The sequence below is a fragment of the Quercus lobata genome, chromosome 2 (genome assembly GCF_001633185.2).
Source record: "Quercus lobata isolate SW786 chromosome 2, ValleyOak3.0 Primary Assembly, whole genome shotgun sequence".
Taxonomy (NCBI): domain Eukaryota; kingdom Viridiplantae; phylum Streptophyta; class Magnoliopsida; order Fagales; family Fagaceae; genus Quercus; species Quercus lobata.
In genome coordinates this window covers 95,021,450-95,048,926 of record NC_044905.1, presented here as the reverse complement: position 1 = coordinate 95,048,926, position 27,477 = coordinate 95,021,450, and the positions used below count along the sequence as shown (strand labels likewise).

Below are 27,477 nucleotides of genomic sequence, written 5' to 3'. Positions count from 1 at the left end.
CAAGAACGGTTCAATCTTTATTAATTCTAGGATATCAGTCTCACAAATTACCTCGTAAAATTTAAAATCTGAAGTCAGCTGTACAAAATTTGGTTATAAAAATATAGTAATTGGTCATCTCACTAGCTGAATACATAGAACTTGTGAAATTAGTTAACAGAATTTGAGTCATTGAATTTTAAATTTGGTGCCTTAGATTGTTTTAGCTCAAGGAATTGAACATAAAAACAGAAAAGGAAAACATGAAATCCTAGCTGTCAATATTTTGATTGTCTTAAATAAATTGATTAATACACATCTAGAATAATTGTGACTCATATGGTTTACTTGAATTTCTGTGCTTAAGCAATTGAAAATCCTGACTGTAGGGACAACCCATGTTTTTAATGAATCAGCCAATAAAATTGTCTACATTATGATCAGAAATGTAGAAGTCGCATATGCAAATCTTGCCTGCCTATGGCACAAACATGATGTAAATAAATTATTAAGTTGTACGTGTGATTTTAGACAGCTGTTGCTGCATGTGGACAAAGTGAAAGTCCAAAGAAGCTCCAACATGGTAAAGATATACTAAATACTAAACATTGCCACTAAATATGGGTGAAATTATAGTTTCATTAGAAATAACAGAGACCATGACATACTCTTATCTTGTAAACATGATAATTTTCAGGCCGAACAAAGAGTATGGAAGAATTTGATACACGTATTTATAATTAAAAATCTACAGGAAGTAAGTAGTACCAGGATGACCAACAGTTAATACACTGAAGAAAATTTTCCAGATTTTAGGAATTACTGCCTGATTGTAATAAACATTATTTTTCATTGCATGAAACTAATAATTTAATAATATTTATGTGTGCACGAGGGGTACAGACTATCTGCCTGAAAGGCAGGCGTGTAGGCTGGATATAATGGCTATTTCCTTTTCTTGTCATTTGTTATATCGTATATTTTAAATAAATGTAAGAAGATTCTCTTCTGATTTTTGAATTTAAATGTGATTGAATGTGAGTTGGAGAGCTGGTGAAAGTAGACATTGGAAAAACATTGCTGCAATAGTGAGTTAGAGTGCAGGTTCAATGCTTCTAATATGTAGTGTTCTCTTCTGCAAAGATGCTCCTGTAATTTAGATGCTCAAAATAACTGGATATTCAGTTGGGGAGCTGGCAAGAGGGAGACACTGCATAGACAATGCTGAAAGAGTGTCTAAATCCAGATCAAAATAATGTTACAACTCATTGATATTTGAAAATATTGAGATTCCTAATGTCCACCTCACCCCATCATATATATTGAGAAGATGCTAACTAAAGCAAAGCAAATTGATACACAAAATTGTACATTCAACAGCAAGACGTCTTTCTTGTTTTAGGTAAAAATGACTGCCACTCCTGTCAATGAAACCTGCCATCACCATTTTCGATCCAACAGCTTTCCCACTAGATCACACCCACTCATTTCAGAATTCAATGACCAGTTGAGCAGATTGAGTGGTTCTGAAACAACCTCTTCATCATCAACATCTTTATTCCAGAAACTCATTGGCCTTCAAGATTTGCATGACTGTGTTGATAACTTGCTCCTGTTGCCTTGCACACAAGGCTTAGCCAAAGAACAGCATCAGAAATGGTTTAATGAGCTGTTGGATGGATCTCTCAGGCTCTTAGATGTGTGTAAATTTGCAAGGGATGCATTGTTGCAAACGAAGGAATGCATACGTGAATTTCAATCAACCCTGCGCAGAAGACATGGCAATAAAATGGAGCTTACAAGGGAGAATGAAAAATACTTGGCCTCTAGGAAGGTGGTAAAAAAGGCAACATAGAAGGCCTTAAAGAGCATGCAAACTAAGTTGTACTCTTAAGAAAAATGAAGATCTAGCCATGGTTAGCATGTTAAACGAGCTAGAAGTTGTTACTGTCATCGTCTTTGAATCACTCTTGAACTTTATAGCTGGAACAAAGTTGCAATCAAAATCAAGTGGCTGGTTTGTGGTTTCCAAATTGGTGCACCCAAAAAAAATAGTATGTGAGGGTAAAGAAACAGATGCAAATGAATTTGACAAGGTAGATGTGGCATTGCAATCTCTCATTAGTCACAAGACTAGCAAATCCGATTACTCCATCCACATTCAGAATGTGCAGAACTGGATGGGGAAGTTGGAGTCAAGCATTGAAGATGTTGAAGAGGTGCTTGAAGGTTTCTCTAGACGTCTTGTCAAGACCCGAGTTTCCTTTCTCAACATCCTCAACCACTAGCCCAGAAATCATCATGGGCATCAATTTTGTCTGTAAATTTGTACAACATTATAGACCTTCACTTTTTGTACAAATACATGAATGAAATACACACATTTTGTCTTCTACTTCTAACTCAATTCATTGTCTTAAGTAAATATTTGCTATTATCACTTTTGAAATATAAGCAGTGATAGTTATATGGTGTGTACAGGATGCACAGTTGAAATCATGTTTTGAACACACGATTTAGAGTCTGTGTGTATAGTTGGGTGCAAGACAATGTGTGTAACAATATTTTTCCTTGAAATATATTCCAAGAGTATTCAATCCTAGTGCGAGAATGGTTCAATTTTAATAAATTCTTGGACAGTGGACTCACAAAATGCCTCATAAATTTAAAATTCTAAGTCCAATATACAATATTGGTGATAAAAATATAGGAAATGATAATCTCACTAGTTCAATCCATTACTACTTGTGAAATACGTTAAAAGAAGGAGGAGGTTTGAGCCTTTGAAATTTGAATTTGGTGGACTAGACTGTTTTAGCAATCCTGCCTATGAGTTCCAATTTCTACTTGCCCTAAATTAGGGAAATGTTAATGGATGTTCTAAGGGCATTTGTTAATTAACCATTTCTAAAATCTTCTTGTGAGAAAAGAAAAAACCAATTGACTTTTTTGACAACTTATTATATTTCCTATGAAAGTGGTATCAAAAATTTCCTAAAATGGTTCTTTAAAAAAATGTCCTAAGGGCATCCGTTAACAGGTTGAACACAAAAACAGAAAAGAAAAAACAAGACACTAGAGAGCTGTCAATATTCTGCTTATCTCAAATAAATTGATCAAAATACATCTAAAATCATTGAGACTCTGACTCTCATGGTTTACTTGAATTTCATATGGTTAAGCAATTAAAAATCCTGCATGTCTATCTTTGAGGGACAACCCATGTTTTTAATGAATCAACCTAATAAAATTTTCTACATTATGAACAAAAATAGAGAAGTCATGTATGCAGATCTTGCCTGCCTATGGCAGAACAATCGTGTTACTATCACATATAATAACCAATTAAATCATTAAGCAACATGCTAGCGTTTACAAGTGTACTATGTACACGTGTGATTTAACTTATAAAATCACACGAATACTTCCCTTCATGACATAAAATATTGTGCAATAATATATCAAATATTCAACACCCGTGTGTTATCTGCACCAACTTCTCTAATAAAAGATAAGCATTAGCCCTTCTAACAACAGCTCAGCCTGAGTTTCTAGGAGACAAGATGGCTGTGTTACTTGTTCACAGATGTACTATAAAATAACCACGACTGTGTAATATGTGTTACATTATTTACAATCATGTTGTCTTGTCTGATAAATCATCCATTAACTTTTCCTTATCATTTCATAGCTTTTTAAAAATCTTATATTCATCATTCCATAAAATAACATGAGTCACAACAAAATAGCTTGAAACCGGATCCATTCATAATGGTTATTGTTTGGTAATTTTGTGTCGGGGAGACATTGAGCAAACATTGGCAGGCACAGCATTTAGATCCAAATCAAAATCATATTAGGACTCATTAATATCTAACAGTGAGATTTCACATGTCAACCTCACAAATAATATATATTGAGCAAACTTGAGAAATTAGGTAAATTTTAAGACTAAGTTATACATAAAAGAATAAGTTATAACCATGACCATCAATTGTAATTTATTAAGTGTCACGCTGTAGCCTTCTGGTTCCCAGGAAGGCAGCAGGCAAACTGGATAGACAAGCTTTGCCCTTTGTTCTGCTAGAAGGGATGGTGTCAACACTGCTAATGTGTTGCATATTTAATGGATTATTTTCCAATTCAATATGTAGTGTTATCTTCTGCAAAGATGCTCCTCTAAGATAAGGAGCATAAAATAATTGGATATTGAATTGAGAGTTGGCAGGTGGGAGACACAGCACAAACAATGAGAGTGTCTAGATCCAGATCAAAATCATGTTACAACTCACTGATATTTGAAAATATTGTGATTTCTTTTGTCCACCACACCCCATCATATATATTGAGAAGCTGCTGAATAAAGCAAAGCAAATTGCTACACCAGATTGTACATTCAACTGCAAGAAGTCTTTCCTGTTTTAGGAAAACATGGCTGCCTCTCCTGTCAACCAAACCTCCCTTCACCATTTTCGCTCTAACAGCTTTCCCACCAGAGCATACCCGCTCATTTCAGAATTCAACGACCAAATGAGCAGATTGAGATGTTCTGAAGCAACCTCTTCATCGTCAGCATCATTAAGCCAGAAACTAATTGGCCTTCAGGATTTGAATGACTGTGTTGATCACTTGCTCCTGTTGCCTTTTGCACAAGCCTTAGATCAAGAGCAGAATCAGAAATGGTTTAATGAGCTGTTGGATGGATCTCTCAGGCTCTTGGATGTGTGTGGTATTGCAAGGGATGCATTGTTGCAAACAAAGGAATGCACTCGTGAACTTCAATCAACCATGCGCAGAAGACAGGGCAGTAAAATGGAGCTTACGAGGGAGGTTGAAAAATACTCGGCCTCTAGGAAGGTGATAAAAAAGGCAATGCAGAAGGCCTTAAAGGGCATGCAAACTAAGTTGAACTCTAAGAAAAATGAAGATCTTGCCATTGTTAGCTTGTTAAAAGAGCTAGAGGCTGTAACTATCTTGGTTTTTGAATCACTCTTGACCTTCATAGCTGCACCAAAGTCGCAATCAAAATCAAGCAGCTGGTTTGTAGTTTCCAAACTGGTACACCCCAAGAGAATAGCATGTGAGGGTGAAGAAACAGATGCAAATGAATTTGAGAAGGTAGATCTGGCATTAAAAACTCTCATTAGCCACAAGACAAGCAAATCTGATTACTCCATCCATGTTCAGAATATGCAGAACGCGATGGGGAAGCTGGAGTCAAGCATTCAAGATGTTGAAGAGGTGCTTGAATGTTTGTCTAGGCGTCTAGTCAAGACCCGAGTTTCTTTTCTCAACATCCACCACCACTAGCCCTGAAATAATAATGGGCATCCATTTTTGTCTGTAAATTTGTACAAGTTGATAGACCTTCTCTTTTTGTAAAAATACATGAATGAAAAACACGTTTGCTCTTCAACTTCTAAGTCAATCCACTGCCTTTGACAAATACTTGCTCATGTCACAATTGAATTATATTCTAAGAGTATTCAATTCAAGTGCATGAATGGTTCAATTTTTTTATAAATTCTGGGATATTTTTCTCACAAAATACTCGTAAAATCTAATATCTCAAGTCAACTGTTCAAAATTTGATAACATAAATATAGTAAATGATCATCTCACTACCTCAATCCATAAGAACTTGTGAAATTAATTAATAGAAGGAGGTGGTTTGAGTCATTTAAATTTGGTCCCTTAGAATATTTTAGCAATCCAGCCTTTGGGTTCCAATTTCTGCTCCACATACAACACTGTCCATTTAGAGAATGCAGGGCTTGAATCTGGTTAAGGGCCAAGCTCCTCCACTTTAGGCAGTTGAACATAAAAACAGAAAGGACAACAAGACATCAGAGCTGTCAATATTCCAATTGTCTCAAATAAAATGATGAATACACATCTGAAATCATTGAGAATCACATGGTTTAATTGAATTTGTGTGCTTATGCAATTAAAAATCCTGACCGTAGGGACAACCCATGTTTATAATGAATCAGCCCAATAAATAAAATTTTCTACATTATGAACAGAAATTGAGATGCCGCATATCCAGATCTTGCCTGCCTATGGCACAAAAATTATATAGCAATCAAATTGACTAACCAATTAAATCAGTAAGCAGCATACTAGTGTTTACAGTAAAGTTATATATGTACATATGATTGAAGACAGAAGCTGCAGCATGTGGATAAAGTGAAGGTCTTTTGAAATTCAACTTGGAACATATATAAATGCTAAATGCGGGGGAAATTATAGTTTCACTAGAAATAACACAGACCATAACATACTCAATCTTGTAAGCACAATAATATTCAGGACAAACATAGAGTATGAAAGAATTTGATACGTGTGTATATAATTAAGAACCTACAGGAAGCAAGTAGTACCAGGAAGACCAATACTATATACAGTGAAGAAATTTTCCAGATTTCACATTGCATGAAACTGGTAATTTAATGATATTTATGTGTGCATGAGGGGTACAGACTACTGTCTGCCTGGAAGGCAGGCATGTAGGCTAAATATAATGGCTATTGCCTTTTCTTGTCCTTTGTTATAACGTATTTTTAAAGAAATTTATGAAGATTCCATTGTGATTTTTGAATTTAAAAGTAATTGATTGTGAGTTAAAGAGCTGGTTAGAGGAGACATTGCAAAAACATTACTGACATAGTGAGTTGGAAAGCAGGTTCAATGTAGGTCAACACCACTCCTGTCTTGAATATTCTATGGATTATTTTGCAACGTATTGTATATATGATTATCTGATATGAAAGTAGTACTGTGATTTTAGAGTTTATATAATGAGTTGGAGAACTGGTGAGAGGGAGACATTGCAAAAACATTGCTGAGTGTGTGTTTATATCCAGATCCAGATCCCAATCTCAATCATGTTATGACTGATTGATATTCCAGGAGGATGAGATTCCTCATGTTCCCCTCACCTCAAAAAATATATATTGAAGGAAGGCCACTGCAAATTGCTAAACCAAATTGTACATTCAACTGCAAGGCCTATTTCTTGTTGAAGGAAAACATGACTGCCTCTAATTTCAACTCAAAATCCCATCAACACACTCGCTCAAACAGCTTACCCACTAGAACACACCCTCTCATTTCAGAATTCAATGACCAATTGAGAAGATCAAGAGATCTTGAAGCAACCTCTTCATCATCAACATCTATATGCCAGAAGCTAAATGGCCTTCAAGATTTGCATGATTGTGTTGATAAGTTGCTCCTATTGCCATTCACACAAGCATTAGCCCAAGAGCAGTGTGAGAAATCAGTTAATGAGATTTTGGATGGATCACTCAGGATCTTGGATGTTTGTGATATGGCAAGAGATGCCTTGTTGCAAACAAAGGTATGCACACGTGAACTCCAATCAACTCTGCGCAGAAGACAAGGCTATAAAATGGAGATCACAAGGGAGGTTGAGAAATACTTGGCCTCAAGAAAGGGAGTAAAAAAGGCAATGAAGAAGATCTTAAAGAGCATGCAAATTAAGTTTATTTACAGGAACACCGAAGATCTTCTCATTATTAGCATGTTAAAAGACCTAGAAGCTGCAACTCTCATTGGATTTGAATCCCTGTTGACTTTTGTTGGTAAATCGAAGTTGCAAACAAAGTCAAGCAGCAGGTCTTTGGTTTCCAAGCTAGTTCACCACAAAAGAGTGGCATGTGAGCGTGAAGAAACAGATGCAAATGATTTTGAGATGGTGGATGCAGCATTGCAATCACTCATCAGTCACAAGCCAAGCAAATCTGATTTCTCTTTGCTTATTGATAATGTGCAGACTGGGCTCGGGAAGTTGGAATTAAACATTCAAGATCTTGAAGTGGTGCTTGAATGCCTTTCTAGGAGTATTGTCAAAACTAGAGTTTCCCTTCTGAATATCCTCAACCACTAGCCCGAAAATTGTCATGGGCGTACTTTGTCTGTAAACAATTACAAAATCATACAGCTTATATACATGTACATGAATCAAATTTATTTTCACTTCTGATTCTAAAGCTATTCATTGGCTTAAAAATTTTCTCGCTTATTTCTTGCTGCTTAACTCTCTTCCTAGATCATCTAATTTTAGTACAAGATTTTATTTAATTCTTGAATACTTGATATTAAAATACTCTTGTCAGCTTCCAATTTTGGCTAGGATAAAAAATATGCAGATAAATCTATTTTAAATGATCTCACATTTTTGGGATGTCCAATAGTCAAGATCATGAAAGGCTTGAACCTGGTTAAGGCCAAGCTTGACCACCTAACTGAATTTACACAATGAAAGAAAATATTATTTATTTAACAGTTAAAGATAGAAAGTCTTAAGGCAAACAATATTAATTTATAATTGATATCAGAGCTGTAATGATTCCGATTTTCTTTGGGAAGTTGAATAACAAAGAACTAAAATTAATTAGATTCACATGCACTCTCAAATCTTCTTTCCCTATGAATTTAAAAAACTTGAATGCCTTTCTCTGGGGGACAGTCCAATTTTTTATTCATTTAGGGAATGATTAATTTGTCTTTCTACAATATGAAACGAAATAAGTAAGTTACATAGCCTACCACCATTTCAATCATTGATAAAAATTGCTCTGCTTGCATGCTTACATGTAAATAATAGGATGGTCCCCTGGAAGTTACATGAAAGTAATTAAAAGTGGCAGTTGGGCAAAAAAAAAAATTAATTCTTGGGAATTTTAAGGCCAAATCAAGAAAAAAGAAAAGTCTGAAAGAAAATGAAACGTATATTTGCAATATTTGGAACCAACAGGAAGCAAGGAGTATAAGGTACAGTCTGTTTTAAGAACAAAAACAGACGGTTATATCTAAACATCAAAGTTCAAAAGGTACAAAAATCTGAAAGTTCACAAAGAACATAGATACATCACTAAATTATCAACTCCTAACACCCTGAAAACAAAAAGCCAAACCTACTCCCCTTTTTGTTATGAAATGAGAAAGGGATATCTCAATGAGCTCTAGTCTGATGCTCCTTAATCTCTTTAATATCTTGTTCAATACGATTTAGGCGGGGTAGAATCTGATGCAAGCAAGGTAGAATCTGCTGCAGGAGATCCATCATATCAGATAATGTAGGTTGTGCAGCACCAGATGTAGACGGTCTGGACTCAGCAGCCATAGCATCTGCAATCTCATCAATATCTCGATCTAAGTCATCATCGGAGTCACAGACAATCTGGTTAGAACGTTTTACATGAGATGAACTGAGCTGAAGTGTACTACTCCCAGTGGCAAATAAGGGCTTTGCCAGAGCAGCTTGAGCACCAGATGTAGACAGTTTGGACTTAGCAGCAACAACATCATCAATCTCTCGATCTAAGTCATCACCAAAATCAGATTCAGATTGCCTTGCACGTTTAGATAAGGGCTTTGCTAGAGTAGCCTGAGCACCAGATATAGATGGTTTGGACTCAGCAGCAACAGCATTAGCAATCTCATCAATTTCTCGATCCAAGTCATCATCAGATTCAAAATCACTTTCTTTTGCACGTTTCATGTGAGATGAGCTCAGTTGAAGTGTATGACTCCCAATGGCAGATAAGGGCTTTGCCCGAATGTCCTGAGGACGAATGGGAACCATTTTGGCTTTAATAAGTTGAGTAATGACACAAGGGAAGGGGAGTACAGTACGCGACGACTCAAAGGCATGTATGATCACTTGACATATATGTCTACAAATGTCAATGGGTACATCAGTGATGAGGGCATACAACAATTGAGCCCTAGGTACATTGAGTGTATGCAAGTGAGCAATAGGAAAGAGGTTGGTGCACATGATACGGCTCAGCCACTGATATTCAGGGATAAATGATGCAGATTTAACATTAGAAACCCCATTAGGCCAAATGGTTTTTTCTCCACAGAATAGAGTCAACATATCTGTTTGGGATGGCGCAGTCTCAGCAGTGTATGGATATGGAGACTCCATGACTCGAGGAATTCCTAAAACAGTGGAGACTAAATCAGGAGTGACCTCAAATCTGATATTCCGAACCATGACAGAAAAAGAACCATCCTTTTTTATGTCATGGATGTTTGAGTAAAACTCATGTATAAGGTTCATGGGCGGTGCAGGAAAACCAGAAGTCAATGAAATCCATCCACGAGACTCGAAAACACGAGGAATACAAGTGAATTGGAGTTCAGACAAGGTGACATCACGTTCCAGGTAAAGGCGACGTTTGGAAAAGACACCGTGGTACGAGGTTTGGGCATCGAGGCCATTGGATGCAGATACAGTACGCCTACTGCGAAGGGCCATAATGCACCTGTGATCAGTCAATGTCATATAACATGAGCTAGATGTGATTATGCAAGGTTGCTAGACTCTAAGCTCAAAACACATGAGTTTAGAATTTTGTCAAACACTTGTCGTATATTACCAAAAGAGGGAGCTAGAAGTTTTCTTAGATTATCTGATTCAAGATTATGGCACGTGGGGTCGTGTATTCGCGGTTCACTCTTCAGGGGTGGTCCAAATAACACTGCCTGAGTTCCACGACATAAAAAATTTATTAAAAAAAAAAAAAATACCAAAAGTGAGAATAAATTAATGCAACGATGCTTGAAAAAAATCTCACATTGAATGATAAAATACTATCTTTAAGTACAAAATGCAATACCCATAACACAAAGCCTAAGATTTGAGCTTAGAATGAAAGAAATTGGAAGTACTGACACATTCTAAATCCTAGAGTCTTAGAAAGAAAACAAGGAGAGAAAGAAAGATTACCTGATGATATTGGGTGAAAAATCGTAGCAGAAGAGATGGGATTGGAGATTTCTCACCGAAAGTTGAAAAAACACATGGGAAAGTGGCAGTGTTGTTTTCGAGCGAAAACGTAAAAGAAAAGAAGAGGAGCCATTTTTGAACTAGGCAAAATTCCTTTATGTACACGCTCGAGCGAGTTTAGTTAGACTACTTTCTACTTTTGGAAAGCCCAGATAGACTACCTAAGTCTGGCATATTTTATAGATTATTTTGAACCATATAATTGTATAGGATATATATATTGATTATTTTGCATGGGAATCATGCTGTGACTTTGAATTTAAAAGTAATCGTTATCTTGTTGTGGCCTACTAATAATTTGATATGTCCCATAAAAAGAAATTTTAATATGAAAGGGATACCAATTGAGCAAATTGAAACACAACTTATTTAATGTCGATGTCAATATATGAGAAAAGGAAATTCTTTTTTTATATTGTACAGTATAATATAAATTTATATTGTAGAAAAATTAAAAATGGCAATATTGTACACATTTGAAAAAAAAATGGTGACTATTATACACTTTTTGCAAATGTGTACAATTTTTGCCACGTTTTGTTAAATTTACATCGCAAGTACAATGTAAATATATAAGAGTTCATCTGTCCATATAGAAACTAAATGGCCTTTAAAATTTGCATGGTTGTGTTAATAAATGGCTCCTATTCTATTGCCATTTACCCAAGCCAAAGGTAAAGAGGAGCAGAAGAAATTGGCCGGAACTTCGCAAAATGAAGGTTCTTAAGAGGAAGTGATGAAACAGGGCAAAAATGGAGAAGATGGGGTAGACATTGCCTTAAGTAGAACAAGATACAAGCGGGAAAAGCAAACCATGTCGCTTGGGTTTCCCCCACTACACGCTCCACCTTTTGGCATCTACCACCCAAATACTGACAAGTGGCACAGTAGTTTGGAAATCAAAGAGCATTAGCATGTGTAAAGTCTCGCAAAATAGAAAAAATTGCTCATTTTACACCTTTTGAGCAAAAAAAAATTTTTGTGCAATAATGCACAATTGCTACAGTAACCGTACATATATGCACGGTTACGGTAACTCTTCTATTTGTTATTTTATGTTTTTTTCTCTCTCCTCTCCCTTGCCTTGTCAGACTCTCTCTCACCCACTCTTCAATGCGAAGAAGCAGCAGTCGACCATCACAACTAACCAACCACCACCACCACAACCAACCCATTATAACATCAATTTAATCCAAACACAATCAACCCAAAATTAATGAGAATCATCACAAACCCAACTTAAAATCAACTCAAAATAAAACACAACAAAAAACCCCTTTGGCAAAATACAAATCAACCCAAAACCCAAGCTTGCTACCGCCATGAGAGAGAGAGTATGAGTGTATTGAGCTTGGTAGAGAGATTTTTTTTTTCAGATTTGAAGAGAGCACTGATTTGATAGAGAAAGAGAGGGGGAGAAAGAGAAACAATTTTTTTTAGAAATGAAAAAGAAGAAGAAGAAAGAAAGAATAGCAAAAGAAAAAGAAGAAGAAGAAGAAGAAAGAAAGAAGATGCTGAAGAAGAAAAACATAGAAGAAGAAAGAGGCAAGTAGAAAGAAGGAGAAAAAGAAAGAGAGAGAGTGTTTTAGAGAAGTGAGGTAAGGTGGTGGGGCCGAGTAAGGGAAATAATAATAAAAAGGCGAAAAAGTATTATTTTAATAAAAAATGGTGTATTATAGATAGTCTGATGCGGGTGCTTTTGCAAATTGATTGTGTAAAATAGAAAAAGTAGGTTTTTATTGTAAAAGAGAAAGAAACTTTTGCACATACTGATACTAATGCTCTAAACTGCTACACTCATCAATGTCAAATACGAAATTTCGGAGCGACCCCCGGTATTTTGCCTTGATCTCATCCCATGAAGTAAATGGGTGTGAGATCATGGCGACTATTGTAAGGAGATGGTTTCATTTAAGGCCCAAACAACCTTGGGCCACTTGGGCCATGGGCGAAATAAGCCCAACACAAGCCTTTGAGGGCAAGCCCTAAAGACAAAGTCAAAGTCAAACCTCGGACCCCCAAGTGAGCAATATATCACCTTGAGTCCAAGGACATAAATTTGACTAGAACCCCATTCAAGGATAAGACAATTATCGAGTCGATTAGGATGAAGCATTATCCAAGCTTCCAAGGAAGGATTATGGGACATATGAGATTGTCTAAGGAAGCTTCCTAATGATTCTATAGTCACCTCCACATTAATGAAGCTCACCTACCTGATACAGTCGCATTTATTACTGAATGACTGGCCTGACAGTGCAAAGAGCCCCAAAAGTCTCCATTCATCATGAAAAATCAAGAAGAGACTAATTTTTGATAAATGATTAAGTAAAAATGTATTAAAAAGTTTTTTTTTTTAATTTTTTTTTTTTGGGTAATCATATTGAGATAAACACCTTGGTTTATTTTAACACCATATCCCTGGCCACTATATATTTAGATTTTGGAATCACACATGTAAACAGAATTGCATACTATAATTGATTATAGCTTCGAGAGGCCTAATTGATTCATAATGAGATAAAACACAAAGTTATCATAATTAAATTTAAATATTTAAGGTTTTTTTTTTTTGGAAAATAATTTCAACGTAAAATAATTTCCAAAAAAATCAAGTGTTTAGTTGCGCTAGCTCTTGAAAATGTTATGGAAAATATATTTTCCACTACTCTTTCACATTTTTTCATCTTTCAAACACATATAATAATAAATAAATAAAAGGAGATTTTTAGATTTAAATAAAAAAAAACAAAAAAAACAAAAACGTGATCAACTATTGGTGCTGGCGGCTGTAGTTGGTGACTAGGGACTTGGAACATTAGTGGGCGGTGGTCGTGGCTGGGTGGCTAATAGTGGGTGGTGGGGTGTGAAGGTTAGTTGATGAATTTTGGGTAAGTCGGAAAATGAAATGATTGCAAATGAAAGTGTAAATGTTAAAAAAAAAAAATGAGAATTTTAAATAAAAACAATCATGATTGATAATCGATGGTGGTTGGCAACTGGAAACTAGGGACATTAGTGCGGGATGGTGGTTGGCCATTTAGGCGGTTGGGGGATGGAGTGTGGAGGTTTTGTCGATGCGTTTTGGGTGAGGCGGAAAATGAAATGACCACAAATGGAAGTGTAAAACATTTTTTGCTAGACCAATTTTCGGTTGGTTTTTATTTTATAGTTAATCAAAAACAATTTTCGGTTGACCAATACTTTTAGTCACCCCAAACACTTGCAAATGAGGAAAATATTTTCTAAAAAACAATTTTTGTCGAAACAAACATACCCTTAATACCCTGACTCCCAAAAAATAAGTGTATGTAACGAGATGAATTTACAACTGGGCATTATTATTTGTTGGATTTCTTTTATGCTGCAAAAAATTTTCAATTACAAGAAATAAATTCTTGGTTTAGTTAACATATAGTAGAGTTATTTATTCTTAGCTGAACTCCTAATCTTCAGAAGACAAGTGGATATTTTTGGAAGTGATGAATTAGCTTATTAGTAAACAAGTTTTATTTGCAAGAATTCACACACTTGAATAACTGCTATTGAACGCAACATATAACTTCACCATTATGAGAATAATGAGATTCGACACCTTGAGTCTTTAACTTCAAAAAATTGTTTACATATTTTTTAATAGCTACAGTGGCTAGTAAGGACTAGAAAATCAATAAGTTACCATTTTGTTTATAGAGTGCTTGTAATTATCCTTACAACTGCTAGTAAAATCCAGAACAAGGAAGATGGCCTGATCCTCATTAAACTATTGTGTCCAAAAAGTGTTATTGATTGGAAGATGGCCTCAATTGGAGTCTCCCAAAGGTTTGATCTCCCCAATAAAAAGTAACAGAATTTGACTTGTGATTTTAGATACTCTAAATATATGAAGTTGTTCCAAGAATGACTACGATACAAAAAACAATGAATCTGCATACAAAACAAGGGGAGATATACATTAAAGTTTCCCTCTAATTTAAAAAATCTACATATAGAGAGAAAGAAACAAAAGGGACAACAATGAATTTAAGATTGGATCAAGTCTGTACCATCTTCCTTTTAAGCATGTATATTACATAAATTGTTAATTTATCTTTCACCATACAAAGCACCATGCAATGTGTTATGTGTGCAACTATAATATAACAATATTACAACATAATTACACCATTTAATTATCAGAATTATAGAAAAAATTACATTACAAAACAAAGAAGTTCTTCCATATATAACCATGACCATCACTAGCAATTTAATAAGTGTCGTGCTGTAGCCTTTGGTTCCCAGGAAGGCAGGCATGCCAAACTGGATAGACGAGCTTTGCCCTTTGTTGTGTTAGAAGGGATGGTGTCAACACTGCTTATGTGTTGCATATTTAACAGATAATTTCCCAATTCAATATGTAGGGCTATCTTCTGCAAAGGTGCTCCTGCAAGAGAAGAAGCATAAAATAATTGGATACTGAGTTGGAAGGCTGGCATGAGGGAGACACTGCATAGACAATACTGAGAGTGTGTCTAGGTCCAGATCAAAATCATGTTACAAATCATTGATTTGAAAATATTGTGATTCCTTATGTCCACCTCACCCCATCATATATATTGAGAAGCTGCTAACTATGGAAAAGCAAATTGCAACACAAGATTGTACATTCAACTGCAAGAAGTCTTTCCTTGTTTTAGGAAAACATGGCTGCCTCTCCTGTCAACCAAACCTCCCTTCACCATTTTCGCTCTAACAGTTTTCCCACCAGAGCACACCCACTCATTTCAGAATTCGATAACCAATTGAGCAGATTGAGATGTTCTGAAGCAACCACTTCATCATCAGCATCATTAAGCCAGAAAATAATTGGCCTTCAGGATTTGAATGACTGTGTTGATAACTTGCTCCTGTTGCCTTTTGCACAAGCCTTAGCCCAAAAGCAGAATCAGAAATGGTTTAATGAGCTGTTGGATGGGTCTCTCAAGCTCTTGGATGTGTGTGGTATTGCACAGGATGCATTGTTGCAAACAAAGGAATGCACACATGAACTTCAATCAACCCTACGCAGAAGACATGGCAGTAAAATGGAGCTTGCAAGGGAGGTTGAAAAATACTTGGCCTCTAGGAAGGTGGTAAAAAAGGCAATGCAGAAGGCCTTAAAGGGCATGAAAACTAATTTGAACTCTAAGAAAAATGAAGATCTTGCCATTGTTAGCTTGTTAAAAGAACTAGAGGCAGTAACTATCTTGGTTTTTGAATCGCTCTTGACCTTCATAGCTGGACAAAAGTCGCAATCAAAATCAAGCAGCTGGTATGTAGTTTCCAAGCTGGTACACCCCAAGAGAATAGAATGTGAGGGTGAAGAAACAGATGCAAATGAATTTGAGAAGGTAGATGCGGCATTACAAACTCTCATTAGTCACAAGACAAGAAAATCTGATTACTCCATCCACGTTCAGAATGTGCAGAACCGGATGGGGAAGCTGGAGTCAAGCATTCAAGATGTTGAAGATGTGCTTGAATGTTTGTTTAGGTGTCTAGTCAAGATCCGAGTTTCCTTTCTCAACATCCACAACCACTAGCCCTGAAATCATCATGGGCATCCATTTTTGTCTGTAAATTTGTACAAGTTGATAGGCCTCAATTTTTATAAATACATGAATGCAAAACACATATATTTGCTCTTCTACTTCAAAGTCAATCCACTGCCATTTACAAATATTTGCTCATGTCACTACTGAATTCTATTCTAAGAGTATTCATTTCAAGCACATGAATGGCTCAATTTTTATAAATTCTAGGATATTGTTCTCACAAAATACCTCGTAAAATAAAAAATCTCTCGTCAACTTTCAATCCATAAGAACTTGTGAAATTAATTAATAGAAGGAGGTAGTATGAGTCATTGAAATTTAAATTTGGTCCCTTAGAATATTTTAGCAATCCAGCCTATGGGTTCCAATTTCTGCTCAACATATAACTCTTTGCATTTAGAGAATGCAGGGCTTGAATCTGGTTAAGGACCAGGCTCTTCCACTTTAGGCAGTTGAACATAAAAACAGACGGGACAACAAGACATCAGAGCTGTCAATATTCCAATTGTCTCATATAAACTGATGAGGACACATCTAAAATCATTGAGAATCACATGGTTTACTTGAATTTCATGTGCAAATGCAGTTAAAAATCCTCACTGCAGGGACATCCCATGTTTATAATGAATCAGCCCAATAAATAAATTTTTCTACACTATGAACAGAAATGGATAAGTCACATATCCAGATATTGCCTGCCTATAGCACAAAAGTGATGTAAGAATCAAATTGATTAAATCATTAACCAGCATACTAGCGTTTACAGTTATACATGTACATGTGATAAGAGGCAGGAGCTGCAGCTTGCGGACAAAGTGAAGCTCTATAGAAGCTCCAACATGGTACAGATATACTAAACACTAAACATTGCCGCTAAATGTGGGAGAAATTAAAGTTTCATTAGAAATAACATTGACCATGACATACTCTATCTTGTAAGCATATTAATATTCAGGACATAGAAAGAGTATGAAAGACTTTGATACATGTGTATATAATTAAGAACCTACAGAAAGCATGTAGTACTAGGAAGACCAATACTATGTACACTGAAGAAATTTTCCAGATTTTGCATTGCATGAAACAGGTAATTTAATGATATTTATGTGTGCACGAGGGGTACAGACTACTGTCTACCTGGAAGGCAGGCATGTAGGCTAAATATAATGGCTATTGCCTTTTCTTGTCCTTTGTTAAATCGTATATTTTAATTAAAGTCAGGAAGATTCCATTGCGATTTTTGAATTAAAAGTAATTGAATGTGAGTTGGAGAGCTGGTTAGGGGAGACATTGCAAAAACATTGCTGAGATTATTTCAATGTATGTCAACATCACTCGTGTTTTGCATATTCTATAGATTATTTTGCAACATATTGTATATATGATTTTAGAATTTATTTAATGAGTTGGAGAACTGGTTAGAGGGAGACATTGCAAAAACATTGCTGAGGGTGTGTTTATATCCAGATCCAGATCCAGATCCCAATCTCAATCATGTCATGACTAATTGATATTTCAGGAGGACGAGATTCCTCATGTCCCCCTAACCTCAAAGAATATATATTGAAGGGATGACACTGCAAATTACTAAACCAAATTGTACATTCAACTGCAAGGCCTATTCTTGTTGAAGGAAAACATGGCTGCCTCTACTTTCAACTCAAAATCCCATCAACACACTCGCTCTAACAGCTTACCCACTGGAACACACCCTCTCATTTCAGAATTCCATGACCAATTGAGCAGATTGAGAGAACTTGAAGCAACCTCTTCATCATCAACGTCAATATGCCAGAAGCTAAATGGCCTTCAAGATTTGCATGATTGTGTTGATAAATTGCTCCTACTGCCGTTCACACAAGCCTTAGCCCAAGAGCAGTGTGAGAAATTGGTTAATGAGATGTTGGATGGATCTCTCAGGCTCTTGGAAGTTTGTGATATGGCAAGAGATGCCTTGTTGCAAACAAAGGAATGCACACGTGAACTCCAATCAACTCTGCGCAGAAGACCAGACAATAAGATGGAGATCAGGAGGGAGGTTGAGAAATACGTGGCATCAAGGAAGGGAGTAAAAAAGTCAATGAAGAAGATCTTAAAGGGCATGCAAACTAAGATTAATTACAACAACACTGAAGATATTCTCATTATTAGCCTGTTAAAAGACCTAGAAGCTGCAACTCTAATTGGCTTTGAATCCCTGCTGACTTTTATTGCTAAATCAAAGTCAAGTAGCTGGTCTTTGGTTTCCAAGCTAGTTCACCACAAAAGAGTGGCATGTGAGTGTGAAGAGACAGATGCAAATGAGTTTGAGATGGTAGATGCAGCATTGCAATCTCTCATCAGTCACAAGCCAAGCAAATACCCTTTGCTTAATGGTAATGTGCAGACCTGGCTTAGGAAGTTGGAATTAAACATTCAAGATCTTGAAGACGTGCTTGAATGCCTTTCTAGGAGTACTGTCAAAACTAGAGTTTCCCTTCTGAACATCCTCAACCACTAGGCCAAAAATTTTCATGGGCATTCATTTTTGTCTGTAAAGAATTACAAAATCAAACAGCTTATATACTTGTACATGAATGAGACAAATATATTTTCACTTCTGATTCTAAAGCTATTCATTGCCTCAAAAATTTCTCACTTATTTCTTGCTGCTTATCTCACTTCCTAGATCATTAATTTTTAGTACCAGATTTTATTTAACTCTTGTATACTTGATATCAAAATACCCTTGTCAGCCTCCAATTTTGGATAGAAAATATGAAGATAAATCTGTTTTAAATGATATCACATTCTCAGGTTGTCCAACAGTCGAAAGCATGCAATGCTTGAACCTGGTTAAGGCTAAGCTTGTCCACCTAACAGAGTTGACCCAATGGAAAAAAAAAATTATTATTTAACCGGTAAAGACAGAAAGGCTTAAGCCAAACAATATTAATTCATAATTGATATCAAAGCTGTAAGGATTCTGATTGTCTTTGGGAAGTTGATTGATTTACATGCCAATCTCAATTCTTGTTCCCTAATTTAAAAATCTTGAATTCCTTTCTCTGAGGGGCAACCCAATATTTTAATTCATTTAGGGATTGACTAATTTGTTTCTTACATTATGAAAAGAAATAAATATGGTAAATAGCATGCCACCATTTCAATCATTGATCAAAATTGCTCTGATTGCATGATTACTTGTAAATAATAGCATCGTCACCTGAAAGTAAATAGAAGTGGCAGTTGGGAAAAAGAATATTAAATTCTTCGGAATTTTAGGACCAAATCAGAAAAAAGAAAATTATGGACAAAATTTGATATGTGTATTTACAATAATAAGTACCTACAGGAAGCAAGAAGTATAAGGTACAGTCTGTTTTAAGTACAAAAACCAGCAAGTTCACAAAGAACACTAGTACATCACTAAATTATCAACCTCCTAACTCCACAGAAACCTAAAAGCCAAACCTTCTACCCTTTTTGTTACAAAATGAGAAAGGGATGTCTCAGTGAGCTCTAGCCAGACACTCCTTAATCTCTCTAATATCTTGTTCAATATGATTCAAGCGAGGTAGAATCTGATGCAAGAGATTCATCATATTAGATAACGTAGGTTGTGTGGCACTGGAAGTAGATGGTCTAGACTCAGCAGCCACAGCATCAGCAATCTCATCAATATCTCGATCTAAGTCATCATTGGAATCATAGACAATGTGGTATGAAAGTTTTACATGAGATGAAGTGAGCTGAACTGTATTACTCCCAGTCGCAGATAAGGGCTTTGCCAGAGCAGCCTGAGCACCAGGTGCAGACAGTTTGGACTCAGCAGCAACAACATCAGCAATCACATCAATCTCTCGATTTAAGTCATCATCGGAATCAGAAAAAGATTGCCTTGCACATTTAGATAAGGGCTTTGCATGAGCAGCCTGAGCACCAGAAGTAGATGGTCCGGACTCAGCAGGAACAGCATTAGCAATCTCATCAATTTCCCGATCCAAGTCATCATCGGAATCAAAATCACTGTCCCTTGCACGTTTCATATGAGATGAGCTGAGGTGAAGTGTACAACTCCCAAAGGCAGATAAGGGTTTTTCCCGTACATCTTGAGCACAAATAGAAACCTTTTGGGCTTCAATGAGCTGAGTAATGATGCAAGGTAAGGGGAGTACAGTACGCGACGAGTTAGACTCGAAGGCATCAATGACCGCTTGACAAATATGTCTACAAATGTCAATGGGTACATCAGTGATGAGGGCATACAACAATTGAGCCCTAGGTACGTTGAGTGTATGCAAGTGAGCAATAGGAAAGAGGTTGGTGCACATGATACGGTTCAGCCACTGATATTCAGGGATAAATGATGCAGATTTAACCTTGGAAATCCCATTAGGCCAAATGGTATGTTCTCCACAGAATAGAGTCAACATGTCTGTTTGGGATGGTGCAGTCTCAGCAGTGAATGGATATGGAGACTCCAGGACTTGAGGAATTCCTAAAACTGTGGAGACTAAATCAGGAGTGACCTCAAAGCTGATATTCCGAACCCTGACAGAAAAAGAACCATCCTCTTTTATGTCATGGATGTTTGAGTAAAACTCATGTACAAGATTCGTGGGTGGTGCAGGAAAACCAGAGGTCAATGAAATCCATCCACGAGACTCAAAAACACGAGGAATACAAGTGAATTGGAGTTCAGACAAGGTGACATCACGTTCCAAATAAAGGCGACGTTTGGAAAAGAAACCATGGTATGAGGTCTGGGCATCGAGGTCATGGAAACGACACTCATCAAATTCATTGGATGCAGATTCAGTACGCCTATGGCCAGGTACCATAATTTACCTGTGATCAGTCAATGTCATATAACATGAGCTAGAAGTGATGATGCAGGGTTGCTAGTCTCTAAGCTCAACACACAATGGTCTAGCATTTTGTCAAATACTTGTTGTATATGACAATACCTAGGTACAATATCTTAGGTATTATTCCTTAAGCTTCTCACTTAATATTGAGTCATGGGACTATTTAAATAAAAAAATACACTTCAATCTTTGAGGAAAAATCCATATGGCACAATCTTAAGAAGGAACCTAAAGAACAGTTTTGCCAATTACCAAAAGTGGGAACTAGAAGTTTTCTTGAATTACATTCAGGATTCTCGCAGGTGGGGTCATGTATTCGTCGTTTACTCTTTAGGGTGGGTACAAATGACACTGCCTTATTGAGTTCCATGACATGAAAGATTAAAAAAAAAAAAAAACCAAAAGTGAGAGTAAATGAATGCAACAATGCTTGAAAAAAAAAATAAAATAAAAAATAAGGAGAGAAAGCAAGATTACCTGATGATTTTGAGTGAAAAAAACGTAGCAGAAAAGTGGGGACTGGAGATTTCTCCCCAAAATTCGAAAAAAACACTTTGGAAAGTCGCAAGGTTCTCTTCGAGCGAAAGTGTAAAAGAAAAGAAGAGGAGCCGTTTTGAACTAGGCAAATTCCTTTATATACGCTTGACCGAGTTTGGACTTTGGATAGAGATAGAGCCTGTTTGGATCACACTGAATTTGAGCGATTTCACTCTGTTTTCATCACTGGGTTTCCAAAACACATGGGTCTCACAAAATATTTTATATTTGACTTGGTTTTGAGTACTTGTTTCTATCACTCAAAACTTAAAAATTTGAGTTTGAGTAATAGAATTCGGAAACAACATTTGAATGTTTTCAAAATCTAAGAACTGATTTTCAGTGGATGGGGTCCATAGTTTTGGCAAAAAGTTGAGTTATTAGAATGAGATATGTGGCTGAGTTTTTAAACCAAACAAATGTTTTGCAATTTTTGAGTGAATGTGAGATTTGTGTTAAGAGTTATGAGATTTGTGTTAAGAGTAATTAGTTTTTGGTTTGAGTTATAAGTTTTGAAAACTGAGTTATTTCTAAACGAAACGAGCCTTTACTTTCTATTTTTGGAAAGCCTAGATAGACAACTTATGTTTGGCATATTTTATTGATTATTTTGAATTATATTGTATATGATATATGATTTTCTTGCATAAGAATCTGAATCATACTGCGACCAGTATATAATAATAAAAAAAATTTAGATATAAAAAAAAATCGTTAAATAAATAAAAAACTGTGATGGCCAGTGGTGATTGTTGATCAAAAACGGGGGACATTAGTGCAAGATGGTGGTTGGGGGTGGAGTGTGGAGGTTTTGTTGATCAATTTTGGGTGATACGAAAAATGAAATGACCTCAAATGAAGGTGAAAAAAATTTACGCTAGAAGTGCCTTTATTTTATAGTTAACCAACAACAAATTTCGGTTGACCAACACTTTCAGGCACCCCAAAACACCCACAAATAAGGAAAATATTTTTCCAAAAATCAATTTCTATTGAAACAAACACAGCCTTAATACCCTAACTCTAAGAAAGTGGAAGTGTGTATGGGTCGGGTTGGGTCGGGCTAAAGGGTTTTTTCAACCCATCCCACCATGGTGAGTTAAAAAAATCTAACCCAGCCCAACAAATTACAAGGATGCAACCCATATAGATCAAGTTGGATTGGGTTGGACAGCTTTTTTTTTTTTTTTTTTTTTAAATACTATTATTATTATTATTGTTATTAAATTGAGCATTTGAAAAATACCACCATAAATAAAAACAAATTTATAACCAAATAATCCTTAGCATGTCACCAAACTAACACAAACTATATTAGGAGAACTTAGAGTTTTGATTTTATTTAGGAAAAGGGGCAAAAGAGTAAATAACAAACTTGTTTTTATATATTTTTAAATATATATTAAATATAGGTAGCTCGTGCCGGGTTAGGTGGATTTGTAAATCTTATGGCCCGAGCCGAACCTGACCCATTGTAAAAATAAATCTGTATATATCTAAAAGCTAAAGCATAGCATTTATTGTTACTATGCTCAAGTTAAGCCACATTAGTGTCCACCTCATTATCATTTTCTTTCCAATTTTCCTATAATTGTTTTTAACATTTACTTTTTATTTTATTTTAATATTTACACTTTTTTCAACCTTTCTCCACCCTTACATTTTCATCTCCTCGCTACCCTCTACATAAATATTATTATTCTTCTTTTCATCTCCCCACTACTCTCTACATAAATATTATTCTTCTTCTTTCTCTTCATCTTCCTTTATTTTGTTTCTTCTTATTTATACTCTCTTACGATAAATTTGTAACTATCTATTCCATCCTATGCATGGTTTTCTCTCACAAAAAAAAGTTCTCTCTCTCTCTCAATTTTTCGATGATTTTTTTTTATACATTCTTTTATTTCTGTCAAATTACTAATCTTTGGGAATCCTTTCTTTTCTTTTCTTTTCTTTTCTTTTCTACAGTAGAATCATTATGCTCATTTTCTCACTTAATTTAATCAAGTAGTTTGCTGGAATTCAAAAAAAGGTTCTCTCTCTCTCTTTCTCTCTCAATTTTTCTATGAATTTTAATACATTCTTCTATTTATGCCAAAATACTAATCTTTTTTTTCCCCTACACTAGAATCATTATGCTCATTTTCTCACTTAATTTAATCAGGTAATTTGCCGGAATTCAAGTAAACCCAAACAATAAGGAATTTTACAGCATTGGAGAATGCCTGAACATATACCAGCCAAAAGTTGAAAGTCAGCAAATTAGTGGAGCTATGATTAATCTTCAAACGGGATTGATGGTATTGCCAATGTTCTTTAATTAGCATCCTTATTTCTATTTCTCTATATATATTTCCTAGAATTAGTATTAGTCTCATTTTTATTTTCTCTATTATATTCTAGGTAAACCAAGAGTTCTTTAAAACTCCACATTGGTTAATGCCATTTAGATTTTTTTTTTTAAAAAAAATTCTCTTTAATTGTTAAATGTTATCCTATTTTTGTTCTTTCTTATAACTCTAATTAATGTTGATGGTTTTTTTTTTTTTTTTTTGGGTTAGTTAAGGTTGATGATTCTTTCTTATAGAGAAAAAAAAAATTGAAAACAATTGAATTCCATATAAACCTGTACCTAAAGGGGACATGAGCCTTTGTTTATTTGATTAGAGACAAAATATTAAAGGGACGTATCCTTTGGCCATTGCATTGCATTTCTTAGAGGTTAAAAGATAAAACTTGTCATTATAAGAAAACATTTTGGGTGGGGATAAGGGTGTCATTTTGTTTGTTCTAAGAGTAACAAAGGATCCTATTATAAAGGAAGCCCACAATCATATCACATGCTTATTACACTAAGCATGAGCACAACCCATTATTCTCTCTCACCATGTTTCTACTACATTTGCATTTAGCAACCTAAGATTAGAATTTATTCCCAATAGAAGACTTGTAGAATCATTCAGCTTTTATAGGAAACTAGCCGCAGACTTGCGCGATGCGTGGAAATGTAAATATTATGCAATGAAGTATAATATATAAAAAGTAACAAATTACTTCAAGCACTGTATTTTTTTCATCAAAAAAAAAAAAAAAAAAAGAAGATTTTTTACACTTTTTTTTTTTAATCTTTTTATCTCTACAAATATATCATTTTAAGATTTTTTTTTATTATTATTTTGTGTGTGTGTGTGTGTGTGTGTATTTCATTAATATTTTTTAAGGTGAACCATATTCTTCTAACTTTGTTGTAGTGTGTTACATTTTCTTAATATACAACTCATCTCTTAAGGAATAGGGAAATTATCATTGTAGGGACAAAGACTCCAAATCATGTAAGGGGCTTTGGGCCTAACCTGGGACAATTGACAAAGTCCAAGGAGAGGAAATGGTTGCAAAAAGGATTTCCAATTTAGCTCTCATAGGCAAGGAGCATTTGGAGGACGATCCGAGAAGGAATGCCTCCTTGGACGTGATGAATGTAGCTCAAATGTGCACTCTGGCAATTAGAAGGACCCCCCAATAGGCACTAGCAATAGGAACGTGCCTCACAAACCCGCGGGGAAGAAGGAAACGCAAAATATCTGAGGAAAACTACTGCTACCATATTAAATGCATTGCAGCTACTTTTCTGGTCGCATTTATGTGGAGAGTGCCTCTAAACAGTGCTACCTTGGCCACTACAACTCACAGAAAACTGAAGAAGGGTGTCTGATGGGACTGACACTTAAGTAAGGACTCAGATGATTAACAAGTTTAGGATCAAGATAGCTCCAAAAAGGCTATATAATGAGAGAAATCCCCAGAAAGGAAGGGTTATGCTGTAGCAATCCAAACTGTCATAATATTCGACGATGATCAATATATTATCATTTACCCTCCTCGTACTAAAAATCTATGGATATCAGTGTGTTTTATTTGTGTTTAATCATTGTATAGCCCAATACTAACCGTTGTCCAATTCGCTAGGACCTAGTTCTATGACCCATTCTCTACAAATTCATTGTTTCTGAGCTCGTTGGACCAAGACCCTATACCTCTTGGGCTTGGGCCCCAAATTGTGACCCTACAATTGGTGCCATCTGTGGGAAGAACTTGGGCCTCAGCAAGTGCAACGGTTAAATACGGTGGGATCAAGTCCACACCAAACGGAGCCTGTAGGTTCTCAACGGCAGGACAACTTTCTTAACCTCGAGCAGGAAAGAGATCAAGACAAATGTCGAGAGGGTAGTGTACGTACCACCCATACAAGCAAAAGCCATTCAAGGGGGAGAAGTCACGTATCCCAAAAGCAGGACGATAATAGAGCTCTAGAGTGGGAGATTGACGACTTGAAGAGGAAGTTACGCCGAGCGCAGCGGAAGCGTCCCCCCTCTAGCCCAGACACTAGTAACGAAAAGGATGACGATTACAAGCAAAGGTCAAGAACTCCACCAAGTGAAACCTTCTCCTATGAGGAAGAATGCCATCACAAACGCAGTCACAGAAGTCTGTCCTATAAGGGCCTAGTGAATGACGCCATGATCAAGGCCTTAGATCAAATCTCCAAGTCACCCTTCACGCGCAAGATAGAAGGGGCTGAACTTCCTCAGCGATTCCATCAATCTACTTTCACTATATACAACGGTCGATCGGACCCCGTAGAGCACGAAAGTCTGTTCAACTAGAGAATGGCCGTCCATTCCAAAGATGAGGCTTTGATGTGCAAAGTATTTCCGTCTAGTTTGGGACTGATGGCGATGAGATGGTTTGATGGCCTCAGACCAAACTCCATAAATTCCTTTAAGTAGCTGACCCAAGCCTTTGGCTCTTGCTTCATCATGAGCAGCAGGATTCCTCGACCCTTGGATTCCCTTCTGTCTTTGTCCATGCTAGAAGGGGAGACCCTAAAAGCCTACTCGGATAGGTATTGGGAGATGTATAATGAGAAAGACGGCAATTATGATGACGTCGCCATCAGTACCTTCAAGAGTGGCCTGCCAACTGAGCACGGTTTAAGAAAATCCCTAACGGGGAAACCTATCACCAACCTACGTCAGCTTATGAAACGAATCGACAAGTATAAGAGGGTGGAAGAGAACCAGCAGTTGGGTAAGGGTAAAGCGAAGGTTGTCCCTCAGGAGAAGAGGAACTTCAGGTCGGACCGATTTAACAATAACCACCGACTGAGGAGAGACTACACAGAGCAATCCAGATCTGCCAGTGCGCAGGCAGTTCATGCTGTGTTTCGAGATCCGATACATCAGGTTATGGAGAAAATCAAGAATGAGTCGTTCTTCAAATGGCCAAATGAGATGGCAGGAGACCCCATGAAGTGCAACTAGAACCTATATTGTCAGTACCACCAAGAACCGGGGCATACCACTGAGGACTGCAGAAACCTAAAGAACCACTTGGACCAGCTGGTCCGAGAGGGAAAATTAAGTCATCTCCTACATCACTTCAACGGCCAACAAGGGCAGGTGAATGTTGAGACATGGGGAGACACCTCCTTAAGACCGCCTATAGGCACGATAAATGTCATTCTTGCCGCCTTGGGAAGGACTAGCTGTCATCCTTCCAGAGTAGTGTCTGTTACCCGACTTTCTATCGAATATGACAATCGGGAGTCTAAGAAGGCTAAGAGGATAGCATCACCCGTGCTGGGCTTCTCGGATGAAGATAAGGTCGGAACTATCCAACCCCACGATGATGCCCTGGTCAACACACT

General features: G+C 36.4%; 8 protein-coding genes across 15 annotated transcripts; 6 read left to right on the top strand and 2 right to left on the bottom strand.

The window, feature by feature from the left end:
- The first annotated feature begins 1,387 nt into the window (after positions 1-1,387).
- Positions 1,388-1,834, top strand: LOC115973907. Its single transcript, XM_031094149.1, has one exon. It carries the CDS (start codon positions 1,388-1,390, stop codon positions 1,832-1,834), a length of 447 nt encoding a protein of 148 aa, XP_030950009.1.
- A 58-nt stretch (positions 1,835-1,892) lies between these two features.
- On the top strand, positions 1,893-2,267 carry LOC115973906. Its single transcript, XM_031094148.1, has one exon. It carries the CDS (start codon positions 1,893-1,895, stop codon positions 2,265-2,267), a length of 375 nt encoding a protein of 124 aa, XP_030950008.1.
- A 2,143-nt stretch (positions 2,268-4,410) lies between these two features.
- LOC115973905 lies at positions 4,411-5,289 on the top strand. The gene has a single exon (XM_031094147.1). The coding sequence runs from the start codon at positions 4,411-4,413 to the stop codon at positions 5,287-5,289; it is 879 nt and encodes a 292-aa protein (XP_030950007.1).
- A 1,723-nt stretch (positions 5,290-7,012) lies between these two features.
- On the top strand, positions 7,013-7,891 carry LOC115973904. Its single transcript, XM_031094146.1, has one exon. The coding sequence runs from the start codon at positions 7,013-7,015 to the stop codon at positions 7,889-7,891; it is 879 nt and encodes a 292-aa protein (XP_030950006.1).
- An 832-nt stretch (positions 7,892-8,723) lies between these two features.
- Positions 8,724-10,933, bottom strand: LOC115959644. 3 transcript variants are annotated; one of them, XM_031078131.1, is made up of 3 exons: positions 10,745-10,933; positions 10,395-10,500; positions 8,724-10,280 (listed from the first exon to the last, which is right to left on the bottom strand). In XM_031078131.1, exon 3 carries the CDS (start codon positions 10,271-10,273, stop codon positions 8,960-8,962), a length of 1,314 nt encoding a protein of 437 aa, XP_030933991.1. In that variant the 5' UTR covers positions 10,274-10,280; positions 10,395-10,500; positions 10,745-10,933; the 3' UTR covers positions 8,724-8,959. The 3 variants fall into 3 exon arrangements, with proteins under 3 accessions (XP_030933991.1, XP_030933983.1, XP_030934001.1); XM_031078123.1 differs by having other exon boundaries at positions 8,724-10,500; XM_031078141.1 differs by lacking the exon at positions 10,395-10,500.
- Positions 10,934-15,489: 4,556 nt separating this feature from the next.
- Positions 15,490-16,368, top strand: LOC115973903. The gene has a single exon (XM_031094144.1). It carries the CDS (start codon positions 15,490-15,492, stop codon positions 16,366-16,368), a length of 879 nt encoding a protein of 292 aa, XP_030950004.1.
- Positions 16,369-18,019: 1,651 nt separating this feature from the next.
- LOC115973902 lies at positions 18,020-18,880 on the top strand. The gene has a single exon (XM_031094143.1). It carries the CDS (start codon positions 18,020-18,022, stop codon positions 18,878-18,880), a length of 861 nt encoding a protein of 286 aa, XP_030950003.1.
- Positions 18,881-19,656: 776 nt separating this feature from the next.
- LOC115959604 lies at positions 19,657-21,848 on the bottom strand. Of its 6 annotated transcripts, none has more exons than XM_031078066.1 (3): positions 21,708-21,848; positions 21,483-21,585; positions 19,657-21,210 (listed from the first exon to the last, which is right to left on the bottom strand). In XM_031078066.1, exon 3 carries the CDS (start codon positions 21,201-21,203, stop codon positions 19,872-19,874), a length of 1,332 nt encoding a protein of 443 aa, XP_030933926.1. In that variant the 5' UTR covers positions 21,204-21,210; positions 21,483-21,585; positions 21,708-21,848; the 3' UTR covers positions 19,657-19,871. The 6 variants fall into 6 exon arrangements, with proteins under 6 accessions (XP_030933926.1, XP_030933943.1, XP_030933950.1 ...); XM_031078083.1 differs by having other exon boundaries at positions 21,516-21,585; XM_031078090.1 differs by having other exon boundaries at positions 21,516-21,581.
- Between the last annotated feature and the right edge of the window lie 5,629 nt (positions 21,849-27,477).